Raw genomic sequence first — 18,501 nt, 5'->3', positions numbered from 1 at the left:
AGAGCATTCTTCTGCGGAGCGCCGCGTCGCAGGGTCCGAGGAAGTCCAGGGAGGAGAGGCTTCTCGCTTGGAAAGTAAACAAGCGAAAAATCATATCTCGCCCTAGCGCTAAAGATCATGCTACTAGTTAGATCGCTTAGGAAATATATAAAGACAGACGCCAGCTATCAGTTCAATTCTGTTATTGCTATCCTTGTTGTTTAAATCCTATCCTCTCTAGACAAGTTGTGCTATCCTCTTTGGCTTCCGAGCAAGCGCTCTCGATCTAGCTGACGTCACGGCACTTACGTCTGCATTGTGCTCGCCGCATAGTTGCACTTCTAACATCGAATTTCTATTTGGCTGGATCGTTTTAATATCGTTTCGATATAGTAAGAAAAATTTCTAGAGCTATAAGTTGAATGGATAGCCCAACACTATGCTGAGTCTTCCGATCGACGAGGCCGACCAGGCTGCGACGGCTTTTTTCATGTTGTTGACCCTTCCGCTCGACTCCGACGCAGATCGGATTCTGTACTACTCTGTCGCTGCACGGATTCGAGACAGGCTGCCGCAGTATCCGGATCCAGTATCTACGTTGAATCCGTATAGTGCAGTCGTAGGATTGTGGCAGGACGAGTTTTTGAAGAGCAATATTTCAAACTTGGCTTCGGATGTTCAGGCGGTGTACTTTGTTGAATCTTACATTGATCGTCGGGCAGGTTCCTTAGAGTCGTTTTGTAAGGTAAGTTTTTCCATAGAGATTATGGACAACTTCAAGAACTGACGAGCTAGTGGGTTAATTGTATCGATTTTCATTCTATGCGAGTTGTATCATCCATGCCAAATTTATATCTTGACCAGAAAATCAAATACATGGCTGAATTTAGGACCTTTTTGAATCAAGAGACTTCGTATAAGTCATCAATGATCGCTTCTCCTCTTTTGATATCGCATAGTACTGCGAGTTTTTCTAAAACAGCAGCGATTGAGTCGAAATTCGTGTATGCTCTTGATTCAGAGCAATTTCAAACAGTCTTGCTTCAACGGCTCTCCTCGTCTGGCATTTCGACTGAAGAAGCATACGATGGAGTCCAGACGCTAATCGAAGTGGCAACGTTGCAAGGTTCGGATCCAATTGACTCTACAAAGCGAGTTGCAATCTCATTGAATTCTATGATTTCGCAAATAAGTCCGCAAAAGCCAATAATTCCTGTGCAGAACCTGTTCATCATATTGGAGCAGTTGCTGGGGTCAGATGTTGAGATTAGTTGGTTTAGATTTCATAGATCAGGAATATTCCAAGTATGTTTTTATTTTGTTTTTGAAATTTTTCAGATTTTAACTAGTCAGTTCATGGGTATGATTGGCACTCCTCTATTACAGGATACTGTAGCCACTTGGTCCAATGCACCAGCCACTTCAGCTGGACTAGAAAGAGAATGGACGATTTATCAGGAATATAAGAAGTCTTTTCAGATATATGCAGATCTAAGCTGTCAATCATTAAGCATGCACGCAATACAAGCCGGAGGGGGGCGCCCATTCGAGTTTCAGGATTCCTGGTCAGAACTAGACGCATACGAAGATTTCAGTGACGACTCCGATGATTTCTCTGATGAGTTTGACGACTATGTTCTCGATGTTAGTTTGTCTGGACAGCTTGCATCTTCGAACCTGCATGTGCGTAATGTTCATGCTGCGAAGTCGCTCCGAATGACACATCCGGAAGCTATGAGATCTTCACATGTACTTCCAACGGCGGTATAACTTCGCTATTTATGGACATATCAATAGCTTGAAAAAACCTTATTATATCACTTTAAACCAACGGTGGCCTTTTGTTTTTGCTCCCCTTAATAATATCATAACTAGTAACATTATTTAAGAAAGTGAAATATTAGCAAATAGTAAGTTTCAGTTCTTTAACTGCATTCCATCGTGTAAGGGTTTCCACAATAGGTAGCCTGATGTCACATGCAAGTTCACTTCGGGCTACCCCACACTGAAGCACAATATCTCGGTTCCCGGCAAAGATCAGATCGAATAAATTTGAAGTCCACAGACCCATTCCTCCTTCTTTCTGCTACCGCTTGTAATTAAGATTATTTTGGGAAATTTAGATCCGAGTCATAATATTCTAGCATTACTTTTCATATTAACTTAAGGTCATGTTGCCATCTCTTGCTGTACGTCGAGCTATACGCGGCCCTATAATGCGAGCGATATCCCCTTGTATCCGGCTGACCAAACTATGTTTTTCAAGCACGGCCTATCGCCCTCAAGTCGGATCTATTCTAACCTTCGATGAAGATGTCGAAATGTTTCGATCCGTGGTGAGTCGGTTTAATGCAGAACAGGTAGCACCCCTGATTAGCAAAATGGAAATTGAGCAGCATATTGATGATTCGATTGTGACCGGGTTATTCGAAACCGGCTTGATGGCAGTGGAAACCCCCGAGGAATATGGTGGTGCAGGGGCTTCATTCACAGCAGCAGTGGCGATTGTGGAGGAGCTAGCCAAATGCGATCCTTCCGTTGCTGTTCTAAACGATGTCCACAATACACTAGTTAACACCTGTGTTCGCAAATGGGGATCTGAGTACATCAAGCAAACATATCTTCACCAACTGTCCGAAGGAAAACTAGGAGCATTTGCGCTTTCTGAACCTGGATCTGGATCTGACGCTTTTGCGCTTAAAACCCGTGCCAGAAAGTTACCCGATGGTGACTTCGTCATCGACGGCGGCAAGATGTGGATAACAAATGGTGCCGAGGCAGAGATTTTCATAATTTTTGCAAACGCAGACCCCAGCCTCGGGTATAGAGGAATCACGGCTTTTGTTGTTGAAAAGCCTTGGGGCGTTCAAGTCTTGAAAAAAGAAAATAAACTTGGAATCAAAGCTTCCTCCACAGCTGTCCTGGCTTTCGAAGACCTCCATGTTCCAGCAGAAAACATTCTCGGCGAGTACGGAAAGGGATATAAAATTGCTATCGAGTGTCTCAATGAGGGCCGAATCGGTATCGCGGCTCAAATGACTGGAATTGCCCAAGGTGCTTTCGACCGTGCAGTCTCGTATGCATTCAACGATCGTATGCAATTTGGAAAATATGTGGGCGAGTTCCAAGGAATGCAATTTCAGATCGCTCAAGTAGCTACGGAAATTGAGGCCGCAAGACTTCTTCTCTACAACGCCGCTCGGATTAAAGATGCAGGTGGTGAATTTGTACAGGAAGCTGCAATGGCAAAGTTGTACGCTTCGCAAGTAGCTGAGTCTGCCGCGAGCAAGGCTGTGGAGTGGATGGGAGGCGTCGGCTTTACCAAAGACGAATCCGTAGAAAAGTTCTATAGAGATGCAAAGATTGGGTCAATCTACGAAGGAACTTCAAATATCCAACTACAGACTATTGCTAGATTGATTCAGAGAAAGTATGTTACAAAATAATCGCACGTCGTCATTTAAACGGCATGCATCGCAACAACTCTCATATATTATTATAATAAACACAAAAAACTAATTTACTAGAGCCCAAACCCCCCAACAGCCATGACGTAAAAACAGTCCTCACCTACATATCCATTTGTAGCATGATTAGCAGAAAGAAAAAGAAACAGCGACCCAGTAATACTAAAACCCAGAACTCAAATAAAAACCAAATCAATCCACTCTACTAATGACTTCAAGAAATTCACTTCCGCAAAGAGACTTAAGCAGAAAATCCAAAGTTGCCGTGTGTCCACTTGAATACCATATCGTAAGCAGCTTCGGGCTGGTCGAAAGGTGTCATATGACCAGCTTCGAAAACGCGCAAGAAGGTGAAGTTACCGGAGTTCTGGACAGTTCCAACCGTCTTGTCACCAAGAACCCAGTCCTTGGTAGGCGCACTCTGGAAATCCTTTGCGCCAGCCCAGTCAAGAGCATTGGTCCAGCCCTGATTTCCGAGCCAGTTGCAGATGAAGTCCTTATCACCGGCATAGATCAGAACAGGTACTCCTGCCTCGAGAATATGAGGTACTGCATAATGGTAAGGTTTCATCCAATCACCGTTGAATAGGAAGTTGCGATTAATATCAAAATTGCAAGATTCAAATAAATCAACCTCAGCTCCAACAGACTTCTTAACTTCCTCACTGTTAAGATACTTGGAAATCCAGCCCATCTGAGGATAGCACAAGTTCTCAGAATCCTCACAGGTGGTTCTAATGTCATACACATTTTTACCTGTGCGCTGATAAGGTCCCATCATAGCATTGTTGCAATAAATGGAAGCAGGAACACAAGACCAAACACTCTCCGTGTTATAGCAGTTCTCAATCATGTTCTGGCATCGAGGAAGAGCGCTCTCCATCTTTGCGCACTCTTCTTCAGAGAGAACTGAAGGCGCACCACCCTGACCACAAGCCATAGGTTGATAATACTTATACTGAGTAAGACCATCAGTAAGACCATTACCGATCATGACAGAAGTAAGATCAAAGTTGCGGTCTTTGTGCGAAAGTATCTCAGCAGCGAAAACAGGAATATAATGGCCCGCATAAGATTCGCCAGCAATATGGAAAGGAAGTTTAGAGTACTCAGGGAATTGCTTGAAGAAAAGAGTAAGGAGAGCATAGACATCCTTACCGGCAGCGACAGTGGAGGAGACAGATTGAGATGAATAAGAGTAGCCAACATTGACAGGTTGATCAAGGAATATCACAGAAGCATTCTGGTTCCAAGAGTTAGGATTGTACTCGAGCTTGCCATCCTTCGTTACGGACGACGGACCGAGTTCGAAAAACAGGCCAGTCATAGAAGAGCATCCTGGACCACCATTGAGCCAAAGAATGACAGGATCGTTGGCAGGATCGTTACGCGATTCAAAGAACCCTATTTCATATTAGCAATGGAAGGAATATCAAGCATGCATAATCAACAGATGAGTAGACTCACAGTAAAAGAAGTGCTTGTCTTCTTCCTCTACGTCAAGATATCCGGAATACTGCTTAACAGAATCGACTCCAAGATCAACAGGTTTCTTAACTCGAAGAGCATGGCCAGGAAGGCTAGCAGACGAGACATGAAAGTCGAACTCAGAGGCATCTCGATGAGTTGCCGGCTTAGGCTCAGAGAGGAAAGTCAGCTTAGAGACCTCCTCAGGAAAATCTGCCTCCATCTCGTTCCAGATTTTGGCGGTTTCGGGAGTAATCTGATGCATAGAGTCACCAAGAACACGGATAGCTTCAAGGAGAGCTGAAGAACCTTTTAAAGCAGGCTTATCAGAGGGAATCTCAACAAACGACTTGATAAGAGCTTCAGGATGCGTATCAGCAGCATCATGCTGGACGAAAGCCCTCTGGTCAGCCGACGCCAAAAGGGCAGAGAAGAGAGTAGATAAAACGAGTGTCGACTTCATAGCTGCGATTTCAATTTCTGCTGAAAGTTGTTCGATTGATGTATTAGCGCTATATATCTAAACCGCGATATATCTACAATCCGAAGCCTAGTAATAGTATGATAGATCGCGACAAGAGCGGAAAGAGGTGACGAGACCAGGAAGGTTGCTAACGTCAGTTTGGCGGAGTGGCGATGTCCAGACACCTAAATAATAGTTCAGACCCCTCATTCCTCAACGGCCTCTGTACCTCTTATCGTGTGAACTATAGTAATAAGCTCCAGGGCAAGGTTATGCAAATCGGGACTGATTCCGGAGAGAGAAATCAGACTCATCTAAGTGTGATCAATGGTATTCTTGATTTATTTAGTAAATGGCGTACAGCCGAAGCACTGTTGTCTAAAAGATGATGTAACTGTTTACTGGAGCCTTCTTCAGATATATTTCACGGCATTAAATGCAGAGCTGCCTCAATGCAAGAAGACGTATTTAATCTGCAATGGATTCTGAAATGTAATAGCTTAAACTTCTTGTCAATATCTAGTTTTGCAGTGAATTCTATCTTTCCAGCATTTGGGGCACCTAATGCCAGATTGAAATCAGTTGCGGTCATACCTAGTAGAAAGCACAGAACCCCGTCAGATTTTCTCCAGTTAAGCTACTATGGGCTCACTTAGTACTGCGGTGGGAGACCACGCTGGAATCGTGAGTGCTGCAGTTATTATTTTTTGCTTTTTAAATCATGTCTTGATTCAAAAGGATCTGAATAGTATCGATTGCGCAATAAGCTGAAGTCAATTTGAAATTTAATTTATTAGTAGTTTTAAGTGTTGGAGATACGTTTATGTACACCTTCAAGAATTCAAGAATTCTCACTTGAACGTTCTTCGCTTTCCTCTTGTGTAGGATCTTGGTGGGCCAAAGGAGTAGATGTCCGTTCAAATCTCCGCAATAATGACCAAAGAAACGATCTACGAGCTTCCTGCTGGGCGGGCTCTTCTTCCTCAATAGGTAAGCCGTCTTCAGCATCGGCATTATCCTCCACATCTTGTATATTGTCCAGCTCATCCTCTAGAGCATGAACATCTGCGGGAACCTGGTCATTATGACCGCGACCGAAAAACATGTCCCAAAGGCCATTCAGCATTCCTCGTTCATCATTTACGTCTTCCGCCTCCGTAACATTTGGGGAACGCCGACCAAGAGCCCTAGTTGGTCGAGTATAATCGTAAGGGGTAACACTATCTAGAGGCGGTAGCATGTCATCTGTCCAAATTTCTTCACCAGCAACGCACTCGCGTGGTAGAAGTTCGAGAACGCCTGGTATATCGACTAGCAAAACATGTCTAGCAAGATCCCTACTGATGGATTTTCGAGATTCTAACAGGTAAGCAGGTGGTCGAGGATGTTGCATCCTTGTAGTCTCGATCGCCCGTGCTAGCATTTCTTTGGGTCCTGATGCTGACCACAATATTGTTGAGCGAAGTACGTAGAGCTTAGTGTAGATTTGCTGCACTGTAGACGGAGCTTCGTTAAACTTCATCAATTGAGGAGGCACATCCAATGAAACAGCAAATGCAAGAGCTGAAAGAGTCCATGGAAACATGCTGGCTGCTATGTCAAGAGCTGCTGAAGCTTTCTTCATATCTTTATTATGAAAATGAGCCAGTGCTAGAGAAAACCAAATGTTTGGTAGATTTTTGACTTGATTAGCAAACATTGAAGAGTCTGGCAATTGAATAACAAAATCCTGGGCATTCGCATGAATAGCGTAGACATCAATCATGCTCAACACGCAGTAAGGATCTTCTTCGGCAGAAACTTCCAAAAGTAATTTGAGAAACTCGAAGGCGGCACCCCAAGTACCTTTACGTTCGAGAATTCGCACATATCTATAAACAGCGAGGTAGAATCCTCTGTTCTCGTAATATCTGAATGGTAATCTGACACGTCCGGTCGAGATATTGAACAAAGGGTGGAATGCCTTGTTATAAGCAAATAATGCTTGTTCGATCAGTTTTGAGGCTTTGGCATGATCGCCCTGATGAGTCAGTATTTCCGCAACCTGTAAGAGTGTCGAGGCATGGTACGTATTTTGCTGAAGCAGCATCACAAGAAGCTCGGCGTCTCCAATGTGTAAGCATGTGTAGAATTGAAGCTGGATAGCTTTATAGTCTTGAGAATGCGAGAATTTGAAACTCATGATCTCATCCTGCGTCGATACTACATCCATTGATAATCCAAACGCACGTCTAATCGGCGGCCAGTCATTGGCAGGTTGAACTAAAACATAACGTTTACTATTAAATCCGCGATTTCCAGCATTGCCTCTGTTGCCTTGTCGTCTCATCTCTCGAGCCTCTTCCTGGAACACTTGGCGTCCAAACATTTTCATCATTTCTCGATCAGGATCAAGATTCCTGGTCACCACAGAAAGTAGCCGAGCAGCTGCTAGTGACTCCGATGCTATTTGATCTTTATTGTTCGAACTCGACCGCGACTCGGACGCTAGAGCGGCCTGACCACCAGATTTGATGTTCAATTCAGCTATTGCCCGATCAATTTCGTCCAGTCCGTCTTGATTATCGTTTCCTTGAAGTTTGGTCAGATCGGTCTCGGTTTGACTACTTTGCTTCTTCTTTGATTTCTTCTTCTTCTTCTTCGAACTCTTTGGTTTGGAGGTGGGAATTGGCATAACAGAAGTTTCATCTGCTGAATGGGTATCCGTTTTGAAGTCAACCTCGCTTTCTTGATCTTGTGTTTCTTCACCCTCTTCGCCCAAGAGTGCAAATAAATCTGGCTTCTTGGTTATTACAGTATCTTCCATCTCTTGCTCGTCATCTTGATCATCTTCTTGTAGATCAGAATCCTCTAGATTAGCGAACGCAGAAAATTGATGTCCTTTGGCAGATTTTTGTTCTAGCTCGTCTTCCTTATCCAATGAGTCATTCTTGATTAGCATTTGCTCTTCCTGCGCCCTAAGAGCTCTACGAACTGCTCTAGAGCTCATAGTAGTTACTCAGATCCTATAACGTGCGACTTGTCGGCAATTGATGTGTTTTTCTCCGGCTACTTTCGTCAGAGATATATAATGAAGGTGTAAGAGAGTTTCGTCCTATCTGAAACCATTCAAAATCTCCAAACTTCGAGTACTGCCTCTTGCTTAGTATAATACAGAATTTGGTAATCTTCAGTTCGTTTAATGTACTTAAATTAAAGAAATGTTGGCAAAGGTGGGGATTAATTCAAATCTTCTCAGCCTCACTACTTCAGTAATTACGTTTCGGGTGCAACTACTTTCGTTCAACGCACTTAACTTTTGTAACAACTCTGCCTACCATAGAAGCTGCTGTCGATTTAATAAAACCGGTAACTTCAGTTTCTCTTTTTATTATCTACTCAGAGCACCTCAATATTTGCGACTTCACGAGGAAAGAAAATTGCGGAAAAACCAGACAAAGTTTGATTATCAAGTTGCAATTCTTGGTGATTTTCTACAAATTCATGATCCAGACATTGCATCAAAAAAGGCATTGACTTGAATTTTAAACAGTTGTGGCAAATTTAGTTGACATAAATTCCAAAAAATGAGCAGTTTTCGTCCTGGGCTACTGCCTGCGAGTCGGGTTCTACATCGTTCACTAACTTTCCGGAAGTCACTGCCAATCCAGACAATCATCCAACAAACGAATATATCTGATCTTACTCCGCTTTACCGAAGGAGTTTTTCGAATCATCCAGTCAATGAGATATTGAAAATAGGCTCGTATAATAGATTCGGCTTGGCGCACTCGAGCTCTAGCTCTACTATTCTGTCTAATACCGTGTACTCGAATAATGTAATTCATCGACGTTCGTTGACTTATTACGGGAAAAGCAAAGATGATATATTTCTATATCTCCGTTCTTCCAGATATGGTGAGGATCATACAACACGGACAGCTTTAGCATTGGCGCAGCAAGGACTTTGGAGACGCACTAAATGGATTTTCAGGCCAATGATATTTGGTTGTCTTATTACGCTCACGGTGTTTGGCGGTCTCCTGGTCATATCTCCTCCCATGGATTATCCCCGAGTAGTAGGCTCATTTGCCTCTTTCGATGTTCTCACGGGCGGACTTGAAAAACCTACAGGTATAACACTTTACGAAACGGTCAGAACTGTTTTACGGTCTCTTCCTAAGCAAGTTGAAAATGGTGATCAGGTTGAATCCCAGTTAGCAGATCGTACGTACCCAGTTACACTTGCGATTCTGGGTGCTAGCGCATTATATACTTTGTTTATGCGGATTGGTCCGTTATCTGTTCGTGAGTTTCTTATCAGATTCGGCTATCTGCGATCGGACGTGTTCGCTAGCCTTGGGGGTCGATCAAGTCGTGAAGGTCGTTACTTGTCAATATTGATCTCACCGCTCGCTCACCGCAACATCTGGCACTTTGCTCTTTCTGCTTCATTATTTGGTCTGATTGGATCTAATGTGGAAGTTCTTAGTGGTTCTTGGAATGTCGCAGTCATTTTTCTGGGCGGGGCTCTGGAAAGCGCTATAGGGTCGATGCTTGTCAACGCAATATTGAAACGACCGGCCATGCCCACTTTGGGTTTGCTAGGTCCAGCTAGTGCATTATGGGGTTTTTTCATGATGTATGAATGCTCTGTAGCCGGGTTTCTGAGTGTGATCGATCAATTAACCGGTGCGAGCTCTGAAACTGAAGAAGAGCGTCTGTCAAGGTTTGTTTGTCTTTGTTAACAGAGTCTTTATTTTCAATAATCTGACAATATGAAGAGTACAGGATGAAAACATACAACAGCAGAAGAATGAATCACTGGTCCATGGCTTGATCCAGACGGTACTCAGTAAAACTAAGGATAAAGACGAAAATTTCATTGTTACTACACCTGGATCAAAGAAGCACATAGTGGTTGTATTGAACAAGTCACCATTAAATAAGTCTGACGACGAGTCTGAGCCGCCATCTACAGCGTCGCAAATCTTCAAACAGCCCCCCGAGGAGGCAAACATGTTGTTACAGTTCAACGTGCACCCGCCACAACCGAATCGGGATTCTCTGCTGATATTCGGAGCAGGTCTACTGTTTGGAGCCTATTGCCTGGTATCTCTATGTCGTGGACCGTTTGTAATTCCAGCGTCAAGTGGGGTCATGACGACACGATTTTTATACGACAACGCGGCAAACCTGGCTGCTTTAGCCTTTGGCATGGAGGCAGGAGCAATGGTACATTCACAATTCGAAAACTCCAAGATTATTTTTGCTGTCGTACCCGTGTCGATGTTACCTGACTATTTGCGAGAAGACAAAGAGTTAGATGACTCGTTGTTTGACTGGGCTGTGGGTGATGATGAGGAAGTAGAAGATAACGAGGAAGTAGACGAAGTTAAACCTAGCGAACAAAAAATTCGGGGCGAAACGCAGGAAGGAAAAAAGCCTCCTCACAAGAGCGAGAGAGACGACGATGAAAAAACTGAGTAAATGAGGCTTATTCGGCTTCTGTACATATTTAAAGGTAGGAACAGATATTACAGTAAATAAGTAACTTAATGGAAAGATATCGATGAGAAGTTTTCAAGATGTATTAAACCATGAAAATAGGTTTGAGATTTTTGCAGCAGTAACATACTGTAATGAGGATGAGATAGGACAAATTTCAAAGGACAAAAAAATTCAGCATAATCAGAGCAATCTATGAACAGAGAAGCCCAGTAAACGGTAAATAAAAAACAAAAGAAAAGAAAAGCGTTATTGAGTAGCTAGTCTTTCAGGAAAAATAATAATAATTAACGACTATCTAATAGCCCACGATTTTTCGTCGACCGATGATTTCACCAAGAGAAAAGGCACCGATGATCTGGATAAAGTAAGCAGTGTAGAGGACCACGTTCTTCTTGGTAAAAAACTGAAAGCTCTCAACAATAGTAGCCGGCGAAATAGAAGGAATCTTGCTAAAGAGAGTCAACAGTTGCTTCGAAAGAGCTTGAACTTGAGGGACTGTAGGGGGAGCAAACGATTCCTTGACGTAAACCTGCTTGCCGACCTCAGCAAGAACCTTGGAGTAGAAAACAGTCTTATCAATAAGACCTAGAGACAGTTAGTACAAATTTGCAGTTAAAGTACATCGCCGGCCATTTAAAGATAGATAGGTATGTGTGGTCGAAAGAACCGAGCATGAGTAGAGCGAAACTGGTATTGAGCCTTGACAGGAAGTCATACTGGAATTGACTGAACGGATAACTTCTACCAACTAAAGCAACCCTCTTTGGTTTATTGATCGACAAAAATCCAAATGAAAGTCATAACAACTCATTGCTCCGTAAGCAGTACGAGAACAGTCCAGAGCCACCGTTCCTCAATCCAACCATGCTCAACTGTCCATATTACACCGAACCTTTTCAATCCGCAACCCACATTTCCTCGCAAAAAATATAATCCATCACATAAACTAGAATAATATTACCTTTCGATAAGTTCACGACCGAATTAACTCGCGCAGTGATACTAGAGAGAGTCGAGTTCTGACGAATAGACCGAGGTTGGCGAACAAAAGAACGGCTAATGGGGCCAGCGGAGTAAAGCGACCGCAATGGAGAAAAGGAGTTTCGCAACATCTTGATATCTCTAATTCTCGACCAGAAGCTTCGTTTAAATATAAAACAATTGAATTCAAGAACTATTCGAGGACTCTAACAAAACAAAAGCGATTCTGCTCTGGTCTGCAATCTTCAATATCTAATTCTATTCCTGTTGTTTCTCCTTACCGCTTGAAGTTCAGCGACAGACGACAAGGCTGGACATTTTCGCGGCCGACGACTATGGTTCAAAACCCTTTAATTACATATTCCCTTTGCTCGTCTAACTCCGTTGACTTGAATCATACAATGGACAGCAAAAGTCGAAGAAAGTAGCTGACTCAAGGTCAACTGAGCTTTGTTATTAGAGATTTTTTTTAATTTCTGTTTCAAGTCCATTTCCGACCATAATCTGTACAATTGTGCGCTGCGCGATCTGATTGGTCGAGCAAGAGAGTTTACCCGGAACAAGCAAAGTGTTACAATTAATAAAGGTCCCGGTCAAGCCGGCCACTAAACACTTAATCATGTGATTCAATGGCATACAGGACAAACGAGACAGGACGCGACGCGTAGAGAAGCTGCATGAGTGTTGACTACTGAAAAAATATATGCTATTACTCGAAGATCGAGCTTACAAGTAATAGCGATTGGACCATTGAGAGATTTTCAGGGTTTGGCGATTTCTCAGAAGTACTCTTTTCTCAACACTTCTAAGATAAGTGCCGGGGCTAATATTTAGGCAGACAGTTCCTGGTATCAGTTATATTTCTTTTGAAGATCATGTTTGCCTCTATCTTTTCTGTTGTGCTGGCGCTTGCGGTTCTCGTTGCCGGAGAAGCAAAAACTCCAGGTATATATCCTCTTCGGCCATGGACACGTACAGCTCCTGACGGCGTTATTTCGACTGTGACTCCTCTTCTTGTGGAAGGAGTTACTCTTTCGCCCAGGCCACCAGCTGTTACAGCGACCTCACCGCTACCGTGGATTAGTCTGAAGAAAAATGGTGCACCAGTCACAATTCGTCCAAAGGTCAAGAAGGAAGGATGGGTGGAGAAGCCTAGTCCTTCGTACGGCACCTGGTTTGCTTACGAAACCGATCCTGCAGTTGCCGATCCCCCCTCTACTGATGCTGCTGCTGCAGTGGCAGTGGCAAAGAAGCAGAATACGGTTTTAAACAATCGATATTTTAAAGGTGAATTCGAGCGTTTGAACCCAGTTATTCGTTGTACACCTGAACGATATGTTTTGAATGGGGATTATGAGCCTTTCTGTTCTCCGGATCTGCATACCGAGCTGCAGTCTGGTCACGCATATTTTGTCACCTGGTATCCCGGCTACTTCAACTCTTCGCGCGTTCGTATTAATCTTCTTGACTATGACGTTCTTTCTGTCTCAGGTGGAAACAGGCCAGATATTTCACCTGAAGATGAGCCTGTTCTAAAGAGTTATGCGTTTCACACCACTGAGTGGATAGACAATGAGCTCGGATATTACTTTCTTGAAATTCAGCGTGACTGGATAGGTAAGGGATTTTCTAAATCTGTCTATATCACGCTTGAGACACCAGAACAGATAGGAGATGATATAGATGTCCAGCATGTACCACTGGTTTCGTTTCTTAAGGGACCAAAAGCAACTAGAGCCGACAAGGACCGCTATGAAAATGCCGGCTGGGACGTGATCCTTGCCGTTCCGCTCTCTGTCCTCGGATTTGCCGTTTTTCTTGCTATCTTTCATTTCTGCACTCGTCGGGCTCGTAGAATCGGAAACATTTCTATCGGGGGCCACCGCAGTCAACGAACACGGAAACGGCGGAATCAAACTTATGAAAAGCTCCAAGACGTCGAATCGGGGTCTTCCATCACAGTCGGATAATTTCATTCTCCATATCGATCTATTTGTCACACATAACATGACCTTTATATCTCTAACTTTGTAATATACGCATATTTGTATTCATTTCATTTATTTCTCATTTATTTATAATATTTGGTCTGGTTCGTTTTGACATGAATCTATTTGGGTAATTGGTTCAACTATGTCCGATTTTGTTAATCTTATCTCAGTTCTACTAGTATTATACTGATCTTCGAAATTTCTCTGTTCCAAATCCGCTACAGCTGACATAAGTTAAATCAATAACCAAGTTCATATTTGGTAAATAAATTTTCAAATTTTATATCAAAGTGGAGATTCGCTTCAGTAGCCCTAGCCGCTACGAAGTCGCCAACCATGCGGCGGATAAACTCTTGAAAACTTGCACAAACTCAAGAAAATATCAAAAATTCTGCTTTAAAACAATCAAACCAATCAAAAATACCTGAAATACCTGCACTTACGCCTTCATACCATTCCAAACCACTCATCAGCTCCTAGAAATCAAGGAAATAAAGATACGAGAAAACTACCCCTCCCGCTCCTCCAGCAATTGCTAAGGTATTTCGAATAGCATTGCCGAACGTGTTGCGATTTTCTGGAAATTTAATTGAAAGATTTTGAGATTGAAGCGCGGTAGCAAGGTCCTTCAATCCAGACCGAATATCTTTCATTTCTTTGCTAACTTCTTTGCGGACTGATTCTGTTAGTCTGGCCTCCAATCTCTGTCTCTCCTCATCGTATTTGTTCGCCGCAATAGCAAATTTCTCAGCTGTGGTCATTGACTCGGACAACTCGCTCAACTGCGAATCATGTCCTTCAATCTTCTTAGCTGTTTCTTGAATTTTCTCCTTTATAGACGCCAAATTGGAATCTACCTGCAGTACACAGTTCTCCTCCCGGAACAAGAACCGTCGTACTTCCTCTCGGAGAAGTTCGGTCTCGTCAATGTCTTCATATAGCTTTCCAAGTCGAGAATTAATCTCCAGTTGTCGTTCCTCAATGCTTTTCTGTCGACCGATCAGTTTACGATTCATTTCTTCTTGACCTTCTGTTTTGGAATAGACGTCCCCAGTCATCCGCTTGACTGAACCAAACGAAGTCTCCAACTCCAATAGTCTCTTGCTGATTTTGCTAACCTGACTCTGTAAGTCAGAAACATTCTCATAGACTCGCAAATCAATTTTATCCGAGCTAGAAATCTTTTTATCCTCTACAGCAGTAAAGCTTGAATTAGACTCGGAGCTGCTAGATTTTTCCATCTGATGTCTCGCAAGCTCCATTTCATTGATTTCTTCCTCAGCAAGTGTCTGCGCGGCTTGTAGACGGCCAGACCCAATACCAGCAAGTTCACTATCTGTAAGTTTTTGAGCATAAGTAATCCGCTCTTTGGATCCTGTGCCAAAGCCATTCATAATAGGATTAGTCTCACTGTGCCCTGGATGCTACGTTTGTCGTGTTAGATTCCAACAGGTGATATCTACTGAAGCACTGACCTTGTCGACTGATAAGCTTTGCGAGACGCCAGATTGATTTGGTACTGACTGCGTGATACGAGCTAAAGCGCTTTCGAGGAACTTATTTTCTTGCGCTTTAGACTCTAGCTTGTTTGCCAACTGATCAAGTTGTATTTGGAACTGCCTGAATAGTCTCTGCACGGCCTGTTCGTCTAATCGATTCTGGTCAGCACTGGGAGCCGATCTAAGACCATCTAGTTCTTGATTCCCAGAATATGTTGCAGTTTCAGGTTGACCTAAAATATGCAATCAGCTACAAATTTCTTGGATATAACAATATCACTAACCCGAAGTAGATTGTTGCTCGTGACGCTTACGACGGCGCATAGTAACATAATCAATATCGATCGGTTCTCCTTCATCATTTTTGATTGGATTAACATACGGATTTGAGTACGATTCCGAATCATTTACAACCTTCTGGATGAGGTTTAAGTCAGTATATGATACATTTCTTATGAAAAAGATATACGTGCCTTGTCGTCTCTGACTCGACTGCGTCTGATTCGCTTACTAGGCTCAGTATGAAAGATCGAATAAGCCCATTTGCCATTGGTCAACGAATAATAGGGGTGCCAATAGCGACGCATAGACTTATCATAAGAACGCATTTTGAAGTAGTTCATGAGTTTCGACGAGAAGGAATTGTAAGATTTAGCATGATGACTCGGATCTGATCGGCGAGCGATCTCAGTGGATCTGAGCCATTGGCCGTGGGCGTGACATCGTCGATAAGCGTTCCCGGAACGTCCAAATCTGAACCACATCGTAGTGAAAGAATCAATAATTTATGATATTCTGCTAAGCAAGTAAATAGTTCAGCGCAAGCTTTAGATCGTGCGATCAATTGTAAGCGTTGGCGAGATCTAGTGATCAGGGCTTCCTTGGACCTGGCTGGGAGGTTGGACGAAAGTCTGCCCGAACCCAGTAGTATTTGGTCCGGTTCGGATGGATCTGAGTTTATCTACGAGATTGCCGTGAAAAGCTGGACTGCTTTAAGCCCCTAATATATTTCATTGATTTACAAGTAGCCTAAGGGTATGTAATTGTGGACAGAATCCACAACGATTAGAGAATGTTGACTCAGCGAGGTTCTCAGGAAAATTGCAGATGACAACGAGGAAACCGATCAGATAAGGTCTGTCAAAATCTCGTTGAAATTAAGCAGGAGTGCAAAGTTTGCTTTGCGATAGATGCACTCTACCACTCAACGCGGATCTGCACCGTGCGCTTACGGCGCCGATTCCATGGCCATTGAAGCGCTATTGCTCTGCCAACAGATCGCCTTGACTTTTTAAAGAGATGGGCAAGCACGGTGGTCATGATTATAGCACGTCGCTGACTCGCTTCTAGATCAGCACTATATGAATTTTCTCTCGCAGTGTAAGTTGAACTTATCCGTGACCGACGGGCCTGCCTCCGTGATGGCTTATTTCTGGCTCGTCGACTCAGGGGATGCCAAACGAACGATCGGAATCGTTTAAACCTTGAAACCTTCCGACGTCGGGGAGGCACTGGAGGAACATACCGAGTTGAAATCGGCGCCAAAAATATACTTGTCAGACCCATTAAAATTATTTAATCATTCGTATCAGAAAAATATGGATTTATTTGTAGAAGTCCGTGTTGTATTGTGTACTCTCATGGGCCAGATTGATGTTATATCGGTACAAAAAGCTCAAATTACAGTTGCGCTCAATGACCTTGATGGTCTTCCAGTACCATCAGTTTAGTAAAGTTAATTGAGTCGGTGACCCAGGTCTAACATGATCTGAGAATTCTGGTTGATGCTGTTTATCGAGAGCTTTTGTATGTACTAGCTGGTGTGCAGTGTACATCTCTCTCGCTGATAGTGTTAGAGAAAGTGCGACAAAGTTGATATGAGCTCATCAGCGAGGACGATAGTTACGCGATCCAGTGTCGTTGTAATCATATATAGCATACTAGCACTGTATCCAGATCCGAGGTACTCGAGAATTTTTATATATTTCGCGCTTTTCATATGCACTATGGCTTTCGTTCGAGAAATTTTGAAAAGCTCGCTGATCAAAATTGCACCCATAATAGGGTCGAGTGAGCGTCAATATTTGATTGATTCTGTAGCTGGTCTTGGAAATTACACCAATGAAATGAAGAAAATATCGGACCGTCGTCGAACCTTGTTTTCGCGTATGTCGGCTAGTCACCAACGCTTAGTCAAATCTACCGGATACACACAACGTATTCAGAACGTTGCGAAGGCCATCAAGGCGAACGAACGTATCACTGCGAGTATTGCCGATTATGCCAAAACCAAATTCAAAATCTCCCGATCCGAACTGTTACAAGCAACTCCCTCGCGGCATTCTCGAGTGGTAGAACTCCTTAAGCACTTTGTTCGAGACTGGTCGGAGGAGGGTGCTCGAGAGAGAAGAATCACATTTACTCCGATACTAGATAGTTTATTGGATGAGTTCGGTTCAGAGCCTACTGACAAGAGAGTTTTGGTGCCTGGCGCTGGTGTCGGTCGCTTGGCTTATGACATATCTCAGTTAGGTATGAGTCTCATACCCGTTTTGTATTTGTGATCTGGTCTTAACATGTCCTTAGGATTCACCACAGAAGCGAACGAGTACTCTTATCTCATGCATCTTGGTCATTTGTACATATTAAGTTTTGAACAAGACTCCTTGGAGGTGTATCCGTTTATCCACAGCTTTTCGTATCAAAAGTCAGAAGCTGATCAGCTACGTCCAATAGCGTTCCCTGATCTGACTCCTACAGTGAAGAAGGATAACTTAAGTGCAACATACGGTGATTTTTTACAACTGAAGGGACAAACCTATAATGCCATCGTGACACTATTTTTTATCGATACCGCGGAAGATGTTTTGACATATATAGAAACTATTCATAGATTACTCGAACCGGAAGGTGTATGGATCAATTGTGGTCCTCTAAAGTGGGGAACCGCACCTCGAGTAGAGTTTACGGTCGAGGAACTTCTGAAAGTGTTACCTAAGATGGGATTCAAAGTTGAAAAACGATGGAGTTGTAATGCGGAATATGTGGCAGACTCTGAGAGCCTATGGCATGGTTACTATGGTATTGAGGGCTGGGTCGCGCGCAAAGTATAATGATATTTCAGTTTATACTCTTTAATCTAGTAACTCTGACGAGACCGACTG

At 43.2% G+C, this 18,501-nt stretch overlaps 9 protein-coding genes across 9 annotated transcripts; 5 read left to right on the top strand and 4 right to left on the bottom strand.

Moving 5' to 3' along the window:
* Window positions 1-418: 418 nt before the first annotated feature.
* V1516DRAFT_661606 (uncharacterized protein) lies at window positions 419-1,749 on the top strand (the record flags this gene model as incomplete). Its single annotated transcript, XM_066920375.1, has 3 exons — window positions 419-724; window positions 775-1,284; window positions 1,333-1,749. 3 exons carry the CDS (start codon window positions 419-421, stop codon window positions 1,747-1,749), a joined length of 1,233 nt encoding a protein of 410 aa, XP_066779709.1.
* Window positions 1,750-1,885: 136 nt separating this feature from the next.
* On the top strand, window positions 1,886-3,486 carry V1516DRAFT_667861 (acyl-CoA dehydrogenase/oxidase). Its single transcript, XM_066920912.1, has one exon. The coding sequence runs from the start codon at window positions 2,151-2,153 to the stop codon at window positions 3,423-3,425; it is 1,275 nt and encodes a 424-aa protein (XP_066779708.1). The 5' UTR covers window positions 1,886-2,150; the 3' UTR covers window positions 3,426-3,486.
* On the bottom strand, window positions 3,396-5,523 carry V1516DRAFT_667859 (Alpha/Beta hydrolase protein). The gene is made up of 2 exons (XM_066920911.1): window positions 4,914-5,523; window positions 3,396-4,850 (listed from the first exon to the last, which is right to left on the bottom strand). The coding sequence occupies exons 1-2, from the start codon at window positions 5,374-5,376 to the stop codon at window positions 3,688-3,690; spliced, it is 1,626 nt and encodes a 541-aa protein (XP_066779707.1). The 5' UTR covers window positions 5,377-5,523; the 3' UTR covers window positions 3,396-3,687.
* A 619-nt stretch (window positions 5,524-6,142) lies between these two features.
* Window positions 6,143-8,655, bottom strand: V1516DRAFT_667858 (transcriptional repressor TCF25-domain-containing protein). Its single transcript, XM_066920910.1, has one exon. The coding sequence runs from the start codon at window positions 8,363-8,365 to the stop codon at window positions 6,218-6,220; it is 2,148 nt and encodes a 715-aa protein (XP_066779706.1). The 5' UTR covers window positions 8,366-8,655; the 3' UTR covers window positions 6,143-6,217.
* Window positions 8,656-8,942: 287 nt separating this feature from the next.
* On the top strand, window positions 8,943-10,845 carry V1516DRAFT_683020 (uncharacterized protein; the record flags this gene model as incomplete). The annotated part of the gene is made up of 2 exons (XM_066923487.1): window positions 8,943-10,084; window positions 10,140-10,845. The coding sequence occupies 2 exons, from the start codon at window positions 8,943-8,945 to the stop codon at window positions 10,843-10,845; spliced, it is 1,848 nt and encodes a 615-aa protein (XP_066779705.1).
* Window positions 10,846-10,924: 79 nt separating this feature from the next.
* V1516DRAFT_667853 (mitochondrial ATP synthase g subunit-domain-containing protein) lies at window positions 10,925-12,129 on the bottom strand. The gene is made up of 2 exons (XM_066920909.1): window positions 11,828-12,129; window positions 10,925-11,451 (listed from the first exon to the last, which is right to left on the bottom strand). The coding sequence occupies exons 1-2, from the start codon at window positions 11,976-11,978 to the stop codon at window positions 11,162-11,164; spliced, it is 441 nt and encodes a 146-aa protein (XP_066779704.1). The 5' UTR covers window positions 11,979-12,129; the 3' UTR covers window positions 10,925-11,161.
* A 330-nt stretch (window positions 12,130-12,459) lies between these two features.
* Window positions 12,460-14,121, top strand: V1516DRAFT_644832 (uncharacterized protein). The gene is made up of 2 exons (XM_066920156.1): window positions 12,460-12,632; window positions 12,686-14,121. The coding sequence occupies exon 2, from the start codon at window positions 12,723-12,725 to the stop codon at window positions 13,815-13,817; it is 1,095 nt and encodes a 364-aa protein (XP_066779703.1). The 5' UTR covers window positions 12,460-12,632; window positions 12,686-12,722; the 3' UTR covers window positions 13,818-14,121.
* On the bottom strand, window positions 13,860-16,305 carry V1516DRAFT_667849 (uncharacterized protein). The gene is made up of 4 exons (XM_066920908.1): window positions 15,811-16,305; window positions 15,622-15,754; window positions 15,314-15,570; window positions 13,860-15,262 (listed from the first exon to the last, which is right to left on the bottom strand). The coding sequence occupies exons 1-4, from the start codon at window positions 16,099-16,101 to the stop codon at window positions 14,315-14,317; spliced, it is 1,629 nt and encodes a 542-aa protein (XP_066779702.1). The 5' UTR covers window positions 16,102-16,305; the 3' UTR covers window positions 13,860-14,314.
* A 1,038-nt stretch (window positions 16,306-17,343) lies between these two features.
* Window positions 17,344-18,450, top strand: V1516DRAFT_618233 (N2227-like protein-domain-containing protein; the record flags this gene model as incomplete). The annotated part of the gene is made up of 2 exons (XM_066919398.1): window positions 17,344-17,869; window positions 17,924-18,450. 2 exons carry the CDS (start codon window positions 17,344-17,346, stop codon window positions 18,448-18,450), a joined length of 1,053 nt encoding a protein of 350 aa, XP_066779701.1.
* Window positions 18,451-18,501: the final 51 nt, after the last annotated feature.

This window comes from Lipomyces oligophaga, assembly GCF_038497815.1.
Source record: "Lipomyces oligophaga strain CBS 7107 unplaced genomic scaffold V1516scaffold_1, whole genome shotgun sequence".
Taxonomy (NCBI): Eukaryota; Fungi; Ascomycota; class Lipomycetes; order Lipomycetales; family Lipomycetaceae; genus Lipomyces; species [Lipomyces] oligophaga.
The sequence above is the reverse complement of the archived record's forward strand: the minus strand, read 5'-3'. Positions and strand labels throughout refer to the sequence as shown.